The 17,043-nt window shown below is 37.4% G+C and overlaps 1 protein-coding gene across 1 annotated transcript in view; it reads right to left on the reverse strand.

Moving 5' to 3' along the window:
* Positions 1–17,043, reverse strand: part of SVEP1 (sushi, von Willebrand factor type A, EGF and pentraxin domain containing 1) — a 183,320-nt gene that overhangs the window by 63,062 nt on the left and 103,215 nt on the right. Inside the window, exons 17-25 of the mRNA XM_057548136.1 lie at positions 16,828–16,989; positions 15,366–15,527; positions 9,421–9,582; positions 8,641–8,732; positions 7,500–7,596; positions 5,795–5,908; positions 4,426–4,539; positions 3,403–3,604; positions 384–541 (exon numbers count right to left, since the gene is read on the reverse strand). Of these exons, the coding sequence (XP_057404119.1) occupies positions 384–541; positions 3,403–3,604; positions 4,426–4,539; positions 5,795–5,908; positions 7,500–7,596; positions 8,641–8,732; positions 9,421–9,582; positions 15,366–15,527; positions 16,828–16,989 (1,263 nt within the window). The remainder of the gene's footprint in view (positions 1–383; positions 542–3,402; positions 3,605–4,425; positions 4,540–5,794; positions 5,909–7,499; positions 7,597–8,640; positions 8,733–9,420; positions 9,583–15,365; positions 15,528–16,827; positions 16,990–17,043) is intronic.

Consider the following 17,043-nt stretch of genomic DNA (forward strand, 5'->3'; position numbering starts at 1 on the left):
ATCCCACTCAACAGAACAAAAGTCCTACAGCTGAAAGACTCCAGTGCTCTGAGAAAGCAGTTTAGCATTGACTCTCCAACATATCCATGGATTCTGACCTTCTAAATCAACTGACTTATCAAAGCATCCTTTCTAAACACGCAGAACATGAAGAGTTCTGCTAAATTCGATTTTCTCCATTTCTCCCTTACATCTCTAAGCTTCAGCCTCCTGTGTTACTGGAGATAACATGAACCAGTCTAGTGGGTGGCTGTGAAGAATGAGTACAAAATGCTTCGCATAGTTTTTGGTATATAGGTGGTGCTCGGTGCAGGTAAAAATTGACACTGTTATTATATCATTATTGTTAGTATCGTTACTAATAACATTAAGTTCATATATACCTGTTTCACACCTGCTGCCTGAAAATCCTGGCTGACATTTACAACTGTATGAGTTTAATTCATCCACACAGGTGGCCTGATTTCTGCAGGGGTTAGACTGACATTCGTTGATGTTCAAATCACAGTGTGGCCCTGTGAAGCCCACTGCACACTGGCACCTGAAAGAAAACAAAATATTGTAACAGAATAGTTGCAGAAAGGGCGTTAGAAGCAGTCTCCAATGACAACATTGTCTCAAAAGACTCTGAAAAGCTGAAGTGCTATTATGATCTCTCTTATACGTGGAATCTAAATATATGTGTACACACACACACACACACACACACACACACACACACACACACACACACACACACACCAAGCTTATAGAACATAAGCCAGAGACAGGCGGTGGGAGGTGGGAGAAATAGGTGAATCCTTTTTGTTTTTCTTTTTTTTCAGTTTAACTAAATTAAATTTTTAAAAAACCCTGAAATGCTGAAACATATTTTCCACATTAAAACAGTGCTTTAACTGTTACTTTTTTTAGTTCATTCAAATAAACCTATTTAAGACAACATATATTTGAGATATTGTAGTAGTAAAAATAGAGTATAAAGCAGTTCTGGTCAAGGTGAAGTATTATTCATACATTGGGAATTTCTCTCCCCACAGAAGTGCTAGAAGAAACAAAAATTCACATATGTTAATCCAATCTTTATAACAATGAGGTACTTTACAGATGAGTAAACCGTGGCGCAGTGAGGTTGATTTGCCTGAGTCCTCTTTTTACTAAGTGGTGGAGGAGGACTTTGACCTCAGTCTAGTGGCTTACTCTTAATCAGCATGCCATACAGTCTCTGTGGTATGCAACAAACGATTTAAACCCCTCAGAATGGAGGACACATCTAAGGATGTCAAATGTTGGCAAGGGTGTCATGAAATGGGAAATCTCGGTGAGTAGAACTACCATTTGGCAATGTCAAGGGAAGTGGAGAGTTTGTATTCCCAGAGCCCTGTATGTCCATTTCTAGTATGAACTCTAGGAGATTACTGCCCAGGTGCACAAGGACACACATAACAAATGTTCACAACAGCATCACTCTACACGTTCACAGAGAAGCGAATGGGAAAATAAACCATGGTATAATCATTCAGTGGAATACTAATCGGCAGGTGAAATGAGCAAACTAGAGCCAAATATATCAGTCTTGAAAATACGGAGTATTGAGTGAAAAACAAAACCCAAAATACAAAAGGATATATATACATATGATATGATACCACTTAACGTAACGTGTAAAACTATACTATATACTGTTTATGAAGTCATATATGTAGTAAAACAAAAAGTCTGAATGAGAAAGATATAAACCAACTTCAGGACAGTGATTATTATTGGGGAAGAAGAGGAATATGTGGGTGTATGTGTGCATATTTGGAGGGACTCCAAAACTATCTTTAGAATCTGATTTTTTAAAAACAAAAGACATAAATCAAATACGGCAAAAGGCTAAGGTTTGATAATTACTGTGATGAGTGTATGACTTTTATTATTCTTGGTAATTTTCTGTATGTCTGAAATATTTTTAATTAAAAAGGAACTGCCCAATAAATGTAGTTAATATTGTTACCAGCATGTTTATATGGGGACCTCTTTGATACTGGCAATAATATGAATAAATGGTATTTGGGGGTTTAAAAGAAAATCTCAGTTGGAATTGGCGTGCATCTTCGTGGAGTTCTGTGTAGTTGAGGGTAAATCTATTTTGGCTAGAATTTCACTCATCTTTATATGTACATGTGTGATATCATTATGGCAGTTCAATATCTTTGTCTATGAAACAGATTCACTTTGGTGGCAACTAACATTCCTTTTGAATTAGGAGGGTTTACCTTCACCTTTCCTCTAGTTAGGATTTAGACAAATTTGGTATGCATCAATTGTTTTGGACCCTGGGGAGAGTCTGGAACTCTTGCTGTTCATCTGGAAATTTCTCATTGCCTATGGTTAGGGGCTGTATGCCAGAAGATATAAAAAAGCCTACAAAAAGATGATGCTACCCTGCTAAGACCTCATTTCCGTATTAAGAGTGAAAGTCTCACTGGCAGAACTGGCTTCCTATTTCTTCCAGATAGTATCCTAGCTCTGTTAGGGGACGGTAATGGAAGGGGGCTGAACCGGAAAAGTACTGGGAAATGTTGCAACTGGGGTAGAATTTTTTTTTTTTTTTTTTTTTTTTTTTTGCTTTTAACTTTTGAAAACTTACAGAACCAGTTGCTTGTTGAGGGCAATAAAGTTTCCTAAAATTTTGCAAGCAAGACCAGTCTGTCTTTTGCACTGCAGAAGCCACAGATCCTGCAAGAGGAAGGGGATGGAATAGGGCAGACTTGATAGTAATAAAAAAAAAAAAGTGTTGGTTTTCAAACTGTTTTCTACTGGCTCCCTAAGAGCTGCCTCAGGAAGACAGAGTCTTTCTCCCCACAAACACCACTATTTTCAACCCCCAAAGCTTAGCTTTCATTGTTTTATTTGTTTACACTCAGATTTCTCCTGAAACAAGGGTTACTGGACTAAAAAATAAAAGTTTGAAAACCATGGTTATAGAATGTAGAATGGTGCTGTGACAGTAGAATTGCATAATTCCTATTTCAGCTAGTGGGAAAACTCCAGTTAAAATATAAAGCATTTAAAACTGGGTTTTGTACAGTGCCTCTGTATTTGCTTCTGAATAAATGTGCTTCCTTTCATCTTTTATGACTTCCCAAGTATAGAGCAGTGGTTTCCAAGTCTGGCTGTGCATCAGAATCACTGGGGAACTTAAAACATACAGGTTGTCTATTTTAAAATTATAGACTTCACCCAAGACTTAGGAAATCAGAACATCAGGTGGTAGACCGATTCTACCATAGCTTATCCTTGGGCTAGGATTTGTGAAGGGCTGATTTGGAATTCAAAGTAATACTGTGCAAAGACTGCAGAATGACTGAACAGTTCAGATAATAAAAATAGTGAAAGGAGCCAGACTTAGTCTTTTACCTGAAGCTATTGGCACCATCCTTGCAGGTAGCTCCATTCTTGCACGGTTGGCTGAAACACTCATCCATGTTTATTTCACACCGGCTGCCCAAAAATCCAGGTGGGCACTTGCACAAGAACCCCCCAAGCTGATCTTCACAGACTGCATTATTTAAGCATGGGCTTGACTGGCATTCATTGACTTCTGTTTCACAGTGTAGGCCTGGGGATGGATGAGGACGAGAACGAGCCCACATGTTAACCCCTTGGGAAAACTGGGATCGAGGTGCTGACCCCTTAGAACATGCTGCTTCTAAAGGATGGGAATGGAGGCTGCAGAGCCACTGGCCTACCAAACTGGTTTCAGAGCCATTCTTCAACAAGCTCTGGCTTTTCTAAATCATTTTAGGACTGTGTTTTTGAAAATCTGCTCTTCCAATCTTACCTCTTTCTGAAACTAACATTAGCAATGAATATCTAATTGAGATAATGTTAAAAAATGGAACTAGCAAATTTAGTTCAAAGCGTTCCTCTGTTTCTTTGACCTTGCCTCTTTCCTTCACTGATCATTTTCTGTTTTGGACTTCTTCTTTATCAGTTAAGTGTAGATAGATAGATATTTTAACTCTATTATTTAGCATCCATTCGCAATATGATTTTATATATAATTTAACTCCAGTTCCTTCTTGAGTGTTTGTCTTAGCATATAAACTCATGTCTTCTCTCTCTCTTTCTGTCTCTATACACACATATATATACACACATGTACAGGAACATATTCTTTTTTCTGAACTGTTTTAGAGTAAATTGTAGAAATGTTGCCCTTTTACCCCTAAATACTTCAGTGTGAATTTCCTCAAAAATAAGGACTCTCTCTTATGAAATCACAGCACAGTTGTAAAATCAGAAAATTAATATTAACTTATATAACATTACATATATATATATATATATATATATATATATATGTAATGTTCGTAAATGTAATGATTTCTGGGGCTTTACAGAACTCTATGACAACTAGGAAGAATGGAAACATCTTACCCATGTATCCTTTCACACATGTGCAGCGATAACCAGCCAAGCCATCAACGCAAGTTCCTTTATTTGAACAAGGACTGGAGCTACACTCATTTATGTTTTCTTCACAGAGTTGACCTGCAAAGAATCACAGAATATTTGAGCTGGAGAAAACTGAAAGGAATTTAAGACTAATCGGTTTTCAAGCAAGTTGTTCAGGTGTAAGAGCAAAACGATTGGAAATCATGGCTAACATGTTTGTGAAAAATTTTGCTCTTTGCCAAATACAATTATTTGCTGAATAATATTCCAATATATATTATATATATGATATCTATTTATCTATCTATGTATCTATATGTATCTATGTATGTATGTATCTATCTATCTACCTACCTACCTATCTCACATTTTCTTTATCCATTCATCCCTTGATTTATACTTAGCTTGTTTCCATATCTTGGCCATTGGCTATTGTGAATAATGCTGCAATGAACATGAAAATACAGATATCTCTTTGAGATAGTGATTTCATTTCCTTTGGATGCATACCCAGATGAGGGAATGCTGGATTGTATGGTAATTCTATTTTTAATTTTTTGAGGAACCTCCATGCTGTTTTCCATAATGGCTGCACCAATTTACATTCCCACCAACAGCTCACAATGGTCCCCTTTTCTCCATGTCCTTGCCAGCACTGTTATCTCTTATCTTTCTTAATTTTTAATTAATTTTTATTGGAGTATAGTTGATTTACAACGTTGTGTAAGTTTCTACTGTACAGCAAAGTGAATCAGTTATACATATATCCACTCTTTTTAGATTCTATTCCCATATAGGTCATTACAGAGTATTGAGTAGAGTTCCCTGTGCTATACAGTAGGTCCTTATTAGTTATCTATTTTAAATATAGTAGTGTTTATATGTCAGTCCCAATCTCCCAATTTATCCCTCCCCCTCCTTTTCCCTTTGGTAACCATAAGTTTGTTTTCTACATCTGTGACTCTATTTCTGTTTTGTAAATAGGTTCATTTGTACCATATTTTTTAGATCCCACATATAAGCAATATCATATGATAATCTGTCTTTCTCTTTCTGACTTACTTCACTTAGTACAATAATCTCTAGGTCTATCCATGTCGCTGCAAATAGCATTACTTCATTCTTTTTCATGGCTGAGTAATATTCCATTTTGTGTGTGTGTGTGTGTGTGTGTGTGTGTGTGTGTGTGTGTGTGTGTGTACACACCTCCCCCCCACATCTTCTTTATCCATTCCTCCGTTGATGGACATTTATATTTTGATAATAGCCATTCTAACAGGTGTGAGGTGGTAACTCATTATTTTAAGGATTCCAGGGTTAATATTCTAAGAATGAGAAACTTTCCCCTTACCTGTGTAACCAGATGGGCATTCACAAATGAACTCCCCAACTCGGTCTTTACAAATTCCATTGTTGTAGCATGGCAGTGAGCTGCATTCATCAATGTCTGTTTCACATTTTAAGCCTAAAATGCAAACCAGACACTGAAGGTCAATCAAAGAGCGGATTAACAGAAACAGAACCATGATCATTTAAACATAATTATCCCAATAATCTGAATTTATAGGGAGTGGTGGTGGTGAAGGAAAGGGCAATATTTGTTAAGAGCTACCATCTAGTTAAGTATTTAATGAAGGTATTACCTCTCTCTAAACAGCTTTAAGGTATCCTTATAAGGATACATAAAAGATAGCAAAAGATCCTAAGTTAGAAGTAGAGGGGGAAAAAGGGAAATCTGGAAGCATAAAATAGAGCCAGGAATTAGTTTAATTCCAAAGTGAAAAATACAGAGTCATATATACTTGCTACCTAGGCCACTTGGCGGAGGAAGTGGGGGCGGGACTAAATCCTGCCAGATCTCAGCTCATATGTCAGGTATCCTAGAATGGGGTGCACCTTCCCATAAGGTGCACACAGGCTTTCTATGGGCTAGCTCTGCCGAAACCCAGGTTCTTCTACACCAGGGGGTCTCAAAGTGTGGTCCCTGGACCAACAGCATCAGTAATCCCCTGGGAATGTGATAGAAATGCAAATTCTCACAACTTCCCTAGACCTACTGAATCAGAAGTTCTGGATTGGGGTCCAGCAATCTGTGTTTTAAGGAGTCCTCCAGATGATTCTGATGCACGTCAAAATTTGAGAATCACTGTCCTATATTATGCTTTTCTCAACCACCTCTCATTTATAAAATTCTAGGACAAGTTCATTATTTCTTGTGGAATGTTGGGACAAAAATTTTTATAAGAATTGAAACACACACACATGCACATATGCACATGTTGAAATAAGTGGAATGACAACATTCTGTATTTTGTTTTCCAACTTCTCTTTTGCTTATTTTGTGGTGAATTATTTAAACACCACTTTCTCATTAAAAACACTTCATGTTGGTGGCATAAAACTCGAAAAAAACATGTAAAAACTGCATTTCTGGAAGAAAACAGGACATTATTTTAAATAAACTGCAATTTTTTAAGATATAGTTCATTTCTCCTCAAAAATTATATTTCTGGACTGAGCTGGATTTGAACCAAACTGCAAGAAAACATAATTCTTACGTAATTCCTACATAATCAAGTTCAAAGCCACGCTGTTTTTCTAAGCACAGCTTCCAGAAAGAAATAAAGCAACAAATCATGGCCATTCATAAGAACTTCCATTCATGTGAAGCAAATGAGAGAAACTGGAGTTTGTTTAAAAATGTTTATGCTGGACAATCTGTTCTATGTTGAGTGTCATGCATTTAATTTGTGTTAGAATGCAACCTTGGACATGGCCTCTGGAACCGTATTCCAATTTAAATCGTGAGTTATGATGTGACTTTTCATAGAGAAGATGATTCTTTATTCTTCCCCCAAAATGTGCAAAGAAAACTGTCATTCGTAAGATATGTATGCTTTTTTCACTTATTGGTTTGTCTTGTTCAACCAAACCTTTGTGCAATTATACAGTCTAATGTATCTTATGGTGTTTATTTTTAATGTTTCAAAGTTTGATACCACAAGTCACAATGATACTGTATGAAAAACACATGAAAATTTGCATTCCTGTGTTACCTGTATATCCAGCTGGACAGAGACACACATAACCACGCCCAAGTTGTTGGCAGGTTCCACCATTGTGGCAGGGGTTTAAGAAACATTCATGGAAAACCTACCAGTGGCAGAAAAGAAATTTATCAGAGACAAAACACTATTTGTTTCAAAGCAATTCTGAGTAGGGAGTTAGAAGGTTTACATCAGGTTTTGGTTTCCAGGTGAGTCCAGCTGGACGGCTGCCTGCATAACGCTGGTACCCGCCATATATGGGCACAAATGCTATATATTATTCTTGAGTGATGTTCTGATAAACCCAGGCAGTGTTGCTAAATGCTGGCTCCATTTAAGGCATTTTAAAAAGTATTCTAAGGACAGGCCCCAACCCAGACCAGCTAAATCAGGAATCTCTGGAAGTGGTATCTGTGCATCATTCTTAAAAGTAAGCCAGTGGATTCTGATATGTCTGTGTCCATTACGTGCAGTTTCAAATATGACTTATGAAGCCCTTATAAGTGAGTATGTTTGGATGTAGGAAGTTAAAATAAGAAATATAACTTCATTATCCTCCTTAAAAATACTTAAAGCCAAGGAATTTATTATGACATTGGGCAAGGTGCATTCAGAGTCATGGCTGAATCACCCAAAAGAATTATTCTTAACTCGTCTTCAAAAAAATAAATGGAAAAGTTTTATGAGTTATGTTTCCTATTTTTTTAAAAACCCGCAACTTACTCCAATAAATGATTTTTATTTTTGCTGGCAAAAAATTTAAATAACTTTCATGAACGTTGAGTAACTCTTCCTGCTAATCGGAAAAGGGCTTTGGTTAATCCAAACGCCCTTACTCAAATGATGGGTTATGCTCATGGTACATGTTAATTATTAGCAAATCAAAAGACGCGCCACATCTACAATTCTCTGTGCCAGACATTGCTGGGAAAAATTCCCATTTCTGGTACTTAGAACTTCCAATGCTGCATTTTTGGCAAGTTCATTTTATAAGTCATAGGCAAATGTAATTATTCATTGATAATATTCATGAGTCTTGATTACTTGAAGTTTCAACTCTGGTAGTTTTCCTCTGTGGGACATGTACAATGACAAATTGTTTTCCAAGCATTCCATTAGAGAACATTTTATAAATATAAAATGGACTTGCCTGACTGCTGACTTCATACTTCTTTTTGATATGTCCAGGAGAAGCAACAGGCACTATACTTTCCTCTGCTGCTGAGAAAGTTGAACTAAAACCTAATAAAATTAATGGGAAAACAACTGAAAAACGTATTTGTGTGTAGTAGATATTGCCAATAAACAGACTCTATTTATTTTTGTCTTTTTCTTTTTTAAAATTGAAGTATAGTTGTTTTACTGCTAATTTCTGCTGTACAGCAAAGTGATTCAGTTATACAAATATATACATTCTTTTTAAAAATTCTTTTCCATTACGGTTTATCATAGGATATTGAATACAGTTCCCTGTGCTATACAGTAGGGCCTTGTTTGTCCATTCTATATATAACAGCTGACAACTGTTAATCCCAGCCTCCAACTCCACCCCTCCCCCAAAACCCCCTCCCCCTTGGCAACCGCAAGTCTGTTCTCTAGGAGCAGACTCTATTTAAATACCATGGTCAAGATTCTGACTCTCAGAGTGGGTAAAGCCACATATATTTTGTTTCAGTAATATAAAGAGAGCATAGAGATGGATGGAATTATATCATTAAATTCTAGACTTTTAGAAATTTGGAATTTATCAAGTTCGACATTCCCAAAATAAGAATCTTTGAGTCATCAAAAAGACCTTCAAAAGGATAGTTTAACACATCCAGACACCCAAAGGCACTGAAAATAGTAATATTCAGAATCGAAGCTACCACAGAGATGAACAAAAGTCTCCAACACAGGATTACATGAGAAGTGAAGTATATCATCTTACTGGAACAATCTGTGATGGATCTGGCACCAGTGATGGTTGTAGTTCCATAAAAGGGACAAGATAAGCAGAAGGACTTCCCTGGGTTGGGTTGGTAGTAGTCTTGAGGACATGGATAACAGGGCATTAACCCAGAACGAGAGAACTCTCCTACTGGACAAGGCACTGCAAAAGTAAGAACAAATCATTGGTGCTTCAGAGCAGTACACCCTACCTCTAAAAGAAGTGCATTAACCTTTGGTTATAAGAAAGCTATCGCATTGCTAATATTTTCTCTTAATACCCAGACCATTTTATAACCTAGATAAATGTTTTCTTGTTTCCTTCCCATCTTTAACAACACAACAACACACGGCAACTCAGTAAAAATCAGAATTGGCCACATAATATTGTGTTATGATTTTTCCACTTAACTTTATATCATAAGCAAATCATTCCCCAAATCATTCAGTAACATGGTGTTTAATAAATGAAAAATATCACATCTCATTGGCAGACCATAATCGATCTCACCTTTCCTCTCCTATGGAACACTCAGGTTGTTTCTACTAGTTTGCTATTATAAATAATGCTGACGTGAAATTTTCTATATAAATTTTTTAATATAGCTCTGATTACTTCCTTGGGATAACACTTGACTTTGAGTAGTTGAGTAGTTAGAGCTAAAGATATGACAATTTAAAGCCATAAATATGTCATGCCCAAATCTTTAAATAATGTAATTTACAGTCCCATTGGCAGAAATTTTTATTTCCCCTGTAGAGTTGTCTATTATTTATTGGGGGGTCTTTTATTTTTTTAACTTTTAATGTCATTTTGGGTTAGACATGCTTTTCGTAAACAACATGCAGTTGAATATTATCTTTTAACCAAATTGGAAATTCTCTTGCCAAGATTTGGTGGAATATAAGAAAACAGCCCTAAACATAAATTTTGGTTACATTTGGCAGAGGGATAGTGGGGTAGAGTACCCATGACTAAATCCTTGGGTTGGGGTTTTAGACTGTGATCCATAGACAAATTCAGGCAGAGTGTGTGATCTGGAGTCATTTGGGTGAGCCATAAAACCATTAAAAATGCTGAAAACTACTAAAACTATTAAGACTCGTCTGCATAAAATTAAGTATAGGAGACAGGACACAGGGAAACAGCTACTCAGGATATCAGCATACTTATCATTTAGGTTTTGGATTCTTGATAATAAAAATTAGTATAGCAGAAATAATTACCAATATGGTTGAAAATTTTAGAGATACACTTGAGGCTCAGGGGAGCAGGATACTCCAAGTGATGGCATCTCTTTTTTATTGGTATGACAATAAACATTAAGTAAATGACAACACATCTGTCGTAATCTCAAGACGCTTTGATCAAATTTCTTAAGCAAAAACAGCTAGGCAAATCTTTTGCAAAAGAGCTCTTTTACGTACCCAACTGACAAAAAGTAGAGAGTTGAATCAAGAGATGACAGAAGATAACATAGATATTAATGCATATTTAGAAAAAAAAAAATTTCTGGTGGCTACATTTGCTATATTCAAGGAGAGTTTTAAACTACAAGTATCTTTGTTTCACCAAGAATAAAATAATCCACTCTGTTACTAGATGTAGACAGGGCTTTGCACAAACATATTATAAACGTATAGGAGTTTAAAATGGGTTTTCTGATTCCCAAGTTTCCAAAAATGATTGTCTATTTGGAAAAGGTACCTTCCAAATAGCTAATTAGTTAATTGGAAGCATAAATCTTCCACTGATAAAAGTATAAATTTTCTGGGCTTCCCTGGTGGCGCAGTGGTTGAGAATCTGCCTGCTAATGCAGGGGACACGGGTTCGAGCCCTGGTCTGGGAGGATCCCACATGCCGCGGAGCAGCTGGGCCCGTGAGCCACAACTACTGAGCCTGCGCGTCTGGAGCCTGTGCCCCGCAACGGGAGGGGCCACGATAGTGAAAGGCCCGCGCACCGCGATGAAGAGCGGTCCCCGCACCGCGATGAAGAGTGGCCCCCACTTGCCGCAACTAGAGAAAGCCCTCGCACGAACCGAAGACCCAACACAGCCATAAATAAATAAATAAATAAATAAAGTAGGAAAAAAAAAAGTATAAATTTTCTGTTTGAGAGGATATCTATGAATGTGCATGATATGCTAGAAATATAAATGCTGCCACTTAAACCCAAGATGCTATAATGAATTAAACTGGTTTTTTCCATATAACTTTTTTCAGTACAATCTTACCCTTAAAAAGAAAAAAAGACTGTGCCCCTAAAAACTGACAGAATTATACTGTCAGTTGTAGCACATAATTATACTATAATTGTCAAAAATTATACTAAGATATAATAATAATAAAATCTTAAGATTAAAAATCAATAAGCCAATTAGCATCTCAAAATAGCAAACATGGTGTTGTGATGTCTATACTTTGCTTTTTGACCTAGAAAGTGTAAAATAAACTTTCATGTGGAAATTAGTTTAAATTACATTCCAAGGGCAGACAGTTGTCATCACAAATATACTTTCCAAGAGTGAATAATCAGCATTTAATATATAATTTATATATGCAGTACATATATATATATATATACACACACACATATACATACACATACATATATGAATGTATAAACATACACATATACATAATAGCACTACCTAGTACACAGTACAGTATTAAACACACACACATGCATACACACATGACACAGTTCCTAATGGACTAATGTCATAAGAAAAGATGTGAGAAAGTTTCATTTTGAACCTTGGCCAGAGAAACTGTGGTTTCTTAATCAAGACAAATGGAACAAAATTCTTCTCACCTCTTCTACTGTAGAGAAAGAGAAAAAAAGTATCCAAATATGCCAAAAGTGATATCAAAATAGAATTAAAAATAAAGCATTGAAATGACCAGGGAAAAATGTAACCTCACATGTCTGTCCCCTGATAGTGTAAAGGAATAAATTCAGCCTTGGAGCCATTGGTTTCCTATGACAAAGCCAGAAGTCAAAGCCTTGTATTCTGAGCCTCCTTTTAACTTCATCCTACAGGGCTGGGCTAAGAAGTGTTACCATCCTGTTCCACAAATAATCTTTCCTTCTATTGGGACCATATGTAAACAACACCACCACTAAAAACTCATTTGTGGGATTATTTTGATAAAAATCATTTTTAAAAAATGGAAAATTTCAGACTCTTCTGTAACCAAGGACTCAAGACTATTTAATATCCTAATAAGTGACAATAGGTGAAATGTATAAAGAATGTTACATTATGCTAACATAGTAATATACTTAAAGATAACTGTTATATTTATTAATGATATTTTAAGTTCAACAGGCCAAAGGAGGCAAAAAGTGATATGTCAGCAAAAAATAAGATAAACTGTACAACATGCCCATAAAACATAAATCAGTACAGAAAGAGAAAAGAGGAGAAGGAGAGAAAGAAAGAAGGGGAGGGGGAGAGAGGGAGAGAAAAGGGGTTGGCTGAAAACTAAGGAAAATATATAAGGGACTGTTTTAGAACTCACACACATTTAAATTTAAAGTAAAAGTAAAATGGTGTTTATCCAGCACCACAGGGGTAAGTGTCATTACCAAATATTACCAATTCCTACTCAGGACAAGTAGACTGTGGTTAAACATATGCTAGGAATATTAGGAGAAATGGAACAGTTACCAGAAGTTTAGAGATTTTCTGGGAATTATAATTACTTAATTGCAGTAATTTGGTATTAGAAAACCTCAAGGCTTATTTGGAAAGTTAAAGGATAAAAATTTGTCAAATATGAACTTGTTTCACCGTAAAAATCCTAGTTGCTTTTGTGGTTGGAAGGAAGGAAGGAAGGAAGGAAGGAAGGAGGGAAGGAGGGAGGGAGAGAGGGAGATGGGAGGGAGAGGGAGGGGCGGGGAGAGAGAGGGGGAGGGGGAGAGAGAGAAGGGGGGGGTGGGGGGGAGGGTGCGGATTTTTCCCTGCAGACTTTCTTCCATAGTTAGCTTGTATACTGACAAAATAATAGAGTCTTTGGCAGATCTCTTTCAACCATAATGTGAGGTTTTGTTTGACTTTTAATTAAAAAATAAAAAATCCACAGCTGGTATTACACAACACACATGGTTTATGAGTTTCAAATAGGTCCTAGTTAAATTCTCTTCTCATCAGTGAAACATTAGGCTGATGAACACTGCTCGCCCAATTCCTCAAGTCTAAGAGGCTTTCATCTACTGTGAAATTCTGAGATTCAAACCGATGGAGCATATAAAACCTATTACTCATAGTATGTATTTCCTGTAGCACTTAAGTTATGAGGACTACGACTCCCAGGATGCAATGCTGGACACGCCCCGTCCCCTCCCCACCACTACACTCAAACAGCCTAAGCATTTGTTTTCTAGGAATCTCAGCCTCTAACTGGATGCAGATGTATATATGATTGGGGTGCAATGAGCATGGGATGTGTGTGTGTGTAGCTTGAGGGAATGGGGAACCAGCAGACTGGCTTCTTAAAAACATCACTCACTCAGTAAGGGAAGAGTTTAAACTTTCAGATTGCCATAGACCTTAGGTTTTTCAATAAGGGTATTAAGAATGGGGAGACTGTCATACAGAGTGAAGTAAGTCAGAAAGAGAAAAACAAATATCGTATATTAACGCATGTATGTGGAACCTAGAAAAACGGTACAGATGAACCGGTTTGCGGGGCAGAAGTTGAGACACAGATGTAGAGAACAGACGTATGGACACCAAGGGGGGGAACCGTGGTGGGCTGGGGATGGTGGTGTGCTGAATTGGGCGATTGGGATTGACGTGTATACACTGATGTGTATAAAACTGATGACTGATTAAAAAAAAAGAAACTAGGTCAAGGAAAAAAAAAAAAAAAAAGAATGGGGAGGACACACAATTTTTTAAAAAGTCATCTTTTAGCCAGGCATGCTTGTTCTGTTCCCAGTGATGTAGCAGAGGGAGGCCAACAACTTTTTATTTTTTGCAAAGTTCCACTGAATTTGCAAAGTCATTGCAGTTTATTGGAGTTTCTGGCAATAGACCGACCTTGACTGTCAGACCTAGTTTCACTGTCATTCTAAGTTTTCATCTTTTACTTTTGTTTATGGCTTCCAGTTTTTTCACTGCTGGAAAACTGTACTTGGTAGGGATGTTAGAACTACTTGAAAAATAGAACTCTAATCTTTATATTTCTGTTTAAACCAGTGGTTCTTAATGTGTGGTCCCTGGACCAAGCAGAATCAGCATCACTTGAGAATTAGTTAGAAATGCAAATTCTCAGGCCCCACACATGACCTGCTGAATTAAAAACTCTGGGGCTGGGGCCCAGCACTCTGTGTTTTAACAAACCCTCCATGGTGACATTTGAGAACCAAAATTAGTCATACTTTAGAATCACCTGGGGGAACTTCAGAAGAAAACCAGAAAACTTAAATCAGAATATCTGGGGGGTGGGGCAGAGATTGGGTGTCAGTATTTTTAAAATACTGATGTAAATGTGCAATGATTCTAGTATGCAGCCAGAGTGGATAATCACTCACGAAAATCTTCAAACTGTAGGGAATGAACGTTACAATTCAGAGGTGGTATTTTTAGAGTTTCAAGGAACATTAGATAAGACCTCATTCTATACCCGAGGAATCTAAGTTCCTAGTTGAGATGTATTTCTATCATATCATGTGGCCACATGGTTACAGATGTTGAGGGCTGGGACCAAGTCTTGTGCTTCTTGTGTGTTCCTAACGGTACCAGCACGGTGTTTATATTATGGGTGTTTACACTTAAGTATTGACTGGCCGAATAGAAGGAAACGCTCTATGAAGACACAGTTATTTACATTCTTTGCATGCAGTAGACATATGGTTTTGCTGAAAAGATTCCACTCCTCCATGCATAGAACCTAGGAGGCTTGAAAAAAAAAAAAAGCGATGTCTAAGACTTAACCTCCGCAAGCAGAAATGTCCACGGCTCCTCTCTTCACAGTTGAAGTGTTTTCTGGACATACGAGGCATCCCCGGGAACCAAATGCTGGCTGATAGCTGCCCAGTGGACAAGATTCGCAGGTCTCAAGCCCATTTGATGAGTAGGTGCCTTGTTTACACTGAGCTAAAACGAAAAATGTAACGTGGTTAATAACGATGACATCAGCTATACAAAATCAGCACTGTGTACAATAGGATTTTCCACATTTGAATTTATTTAGGATAGAATGAGGGTCACGAAGAACTCCAAGCATACGTGTTATATTTTAGACTCCCCATACGTCTGTATACTAAGTCTTAGGCTCATTTCCAGTTACTTGTATTATGACCTAGCACGGTGTCTGACACGTAGAAAATGTCGACAAACACTTTTTGGGTGAAGTTAGAAATCTGCATCTCAGAAAGTCACTCTCATAAGATCAAGCTGTCCCGGGGAGGCTTGTTTTTGTACAAGTTCTCAGCTTGTACACTGTTCTCTTGAGGGACTGAAACAAAACCCCCGATTGAGCTCGAGTCTCATGACTATGCTGGGACCTTTTTCACTCTAAATAAGAACTGGCCCTCTTACCTCGTCCTCCCTACAGACACCATTTCATTTGAGGGTTGGCAGAGAAGAAGTAAAAGTAGTCTTAGCATCAGGCCCAGAGAGGTTAATTAAGCAGCTTTCCCAAACTCATAGCAATGGTTTGGTAGTAGAGCGGGCTTAAGGCCAGATTCCCCGATTCCCAGTGCACTGTCCTTTCCTTCTGCCCTTCTCCTCCGGATGACTCTCATTTTCAGCGCTGCTAACATTTTTAGTGCATTTGCAGTCACCTAGCACTGCTCTCAAGTTTACATGTGTCATGAAGTACCCATACCTGCATCGGCAACAACAGGCAAGGAGGAACAATTTTGCAATTCCTTCTTTTAGGTGTGTCTTACTGTAACTTTAAATGTGAAAGAAGATGTTTCCATCAGGAATGTTCACTGAGAATAACAGTAACAATATTTTGAAAGGACTGGATACTTTAGTAGCAAGAATAGGTGCATATGGGCCTGTAGTTATTCATTTCCAAGTAAACGGAGAGTGAATCTCATCATATCAAATATTATTCTAACCAAAAAGCAGCCTAAATGCTTGCTAAGAGCCATGAAAGTCCTTTCCACCAATTAAAGTGAGATTCACTATAAAACACCCAGGTTAACTGATGAATGTGGATTAGAGTTCTTGACAGCGGAGTTTGACCTAGAGCAATGGACTGTTGCAAAAGGAAAGATAAATGGACTTCTCTAAAGTGAGTAACAGTTTGCAATTAAAAGAAAGAAAAAAAGCAATTAGTGAAATTGCTTTTGGTAATGCTCGTATTTCATGCTATTTGCCATTGAGATTTTATAACTGGAAACAAAATTTAGGCTTCTGGTCAAAATGAGCACTAAGCCCCTACCTTTACATTCCGAGCTGCTTCTTGAATGGAGATATTCGGTGTAAGTTCCAGTTGGACAGGGTTTGCACTCGAGCTGCCCTTCTTCATCCTGATAGGAGCCCATCAAGCAGCTTTCACAGACAGAATTCTCCAGAGAATAGTAGGTTCCCAAAGGGCAATTGACTGAAGAGAAAACAAGCAGGAAACACTGAATATAGTATGGAATGCGCTATTTCC

The sequence above is a fragment of the Balaenoptera acutorostrata genome, chromosome 6 (assembly GCF_949987535.1).
Source record: "Balaenoptera acutorostrata chromosome 6, mBalAcu1.1, whole genome shotgun sequence".
Taxonomy (NCBI): Eukaryota; Metazoa; Chordata; class Mammalia; order Artiodactyla; family Balaenopteridae; genus Balaenoptera; species Balaenoptera acutorostrata.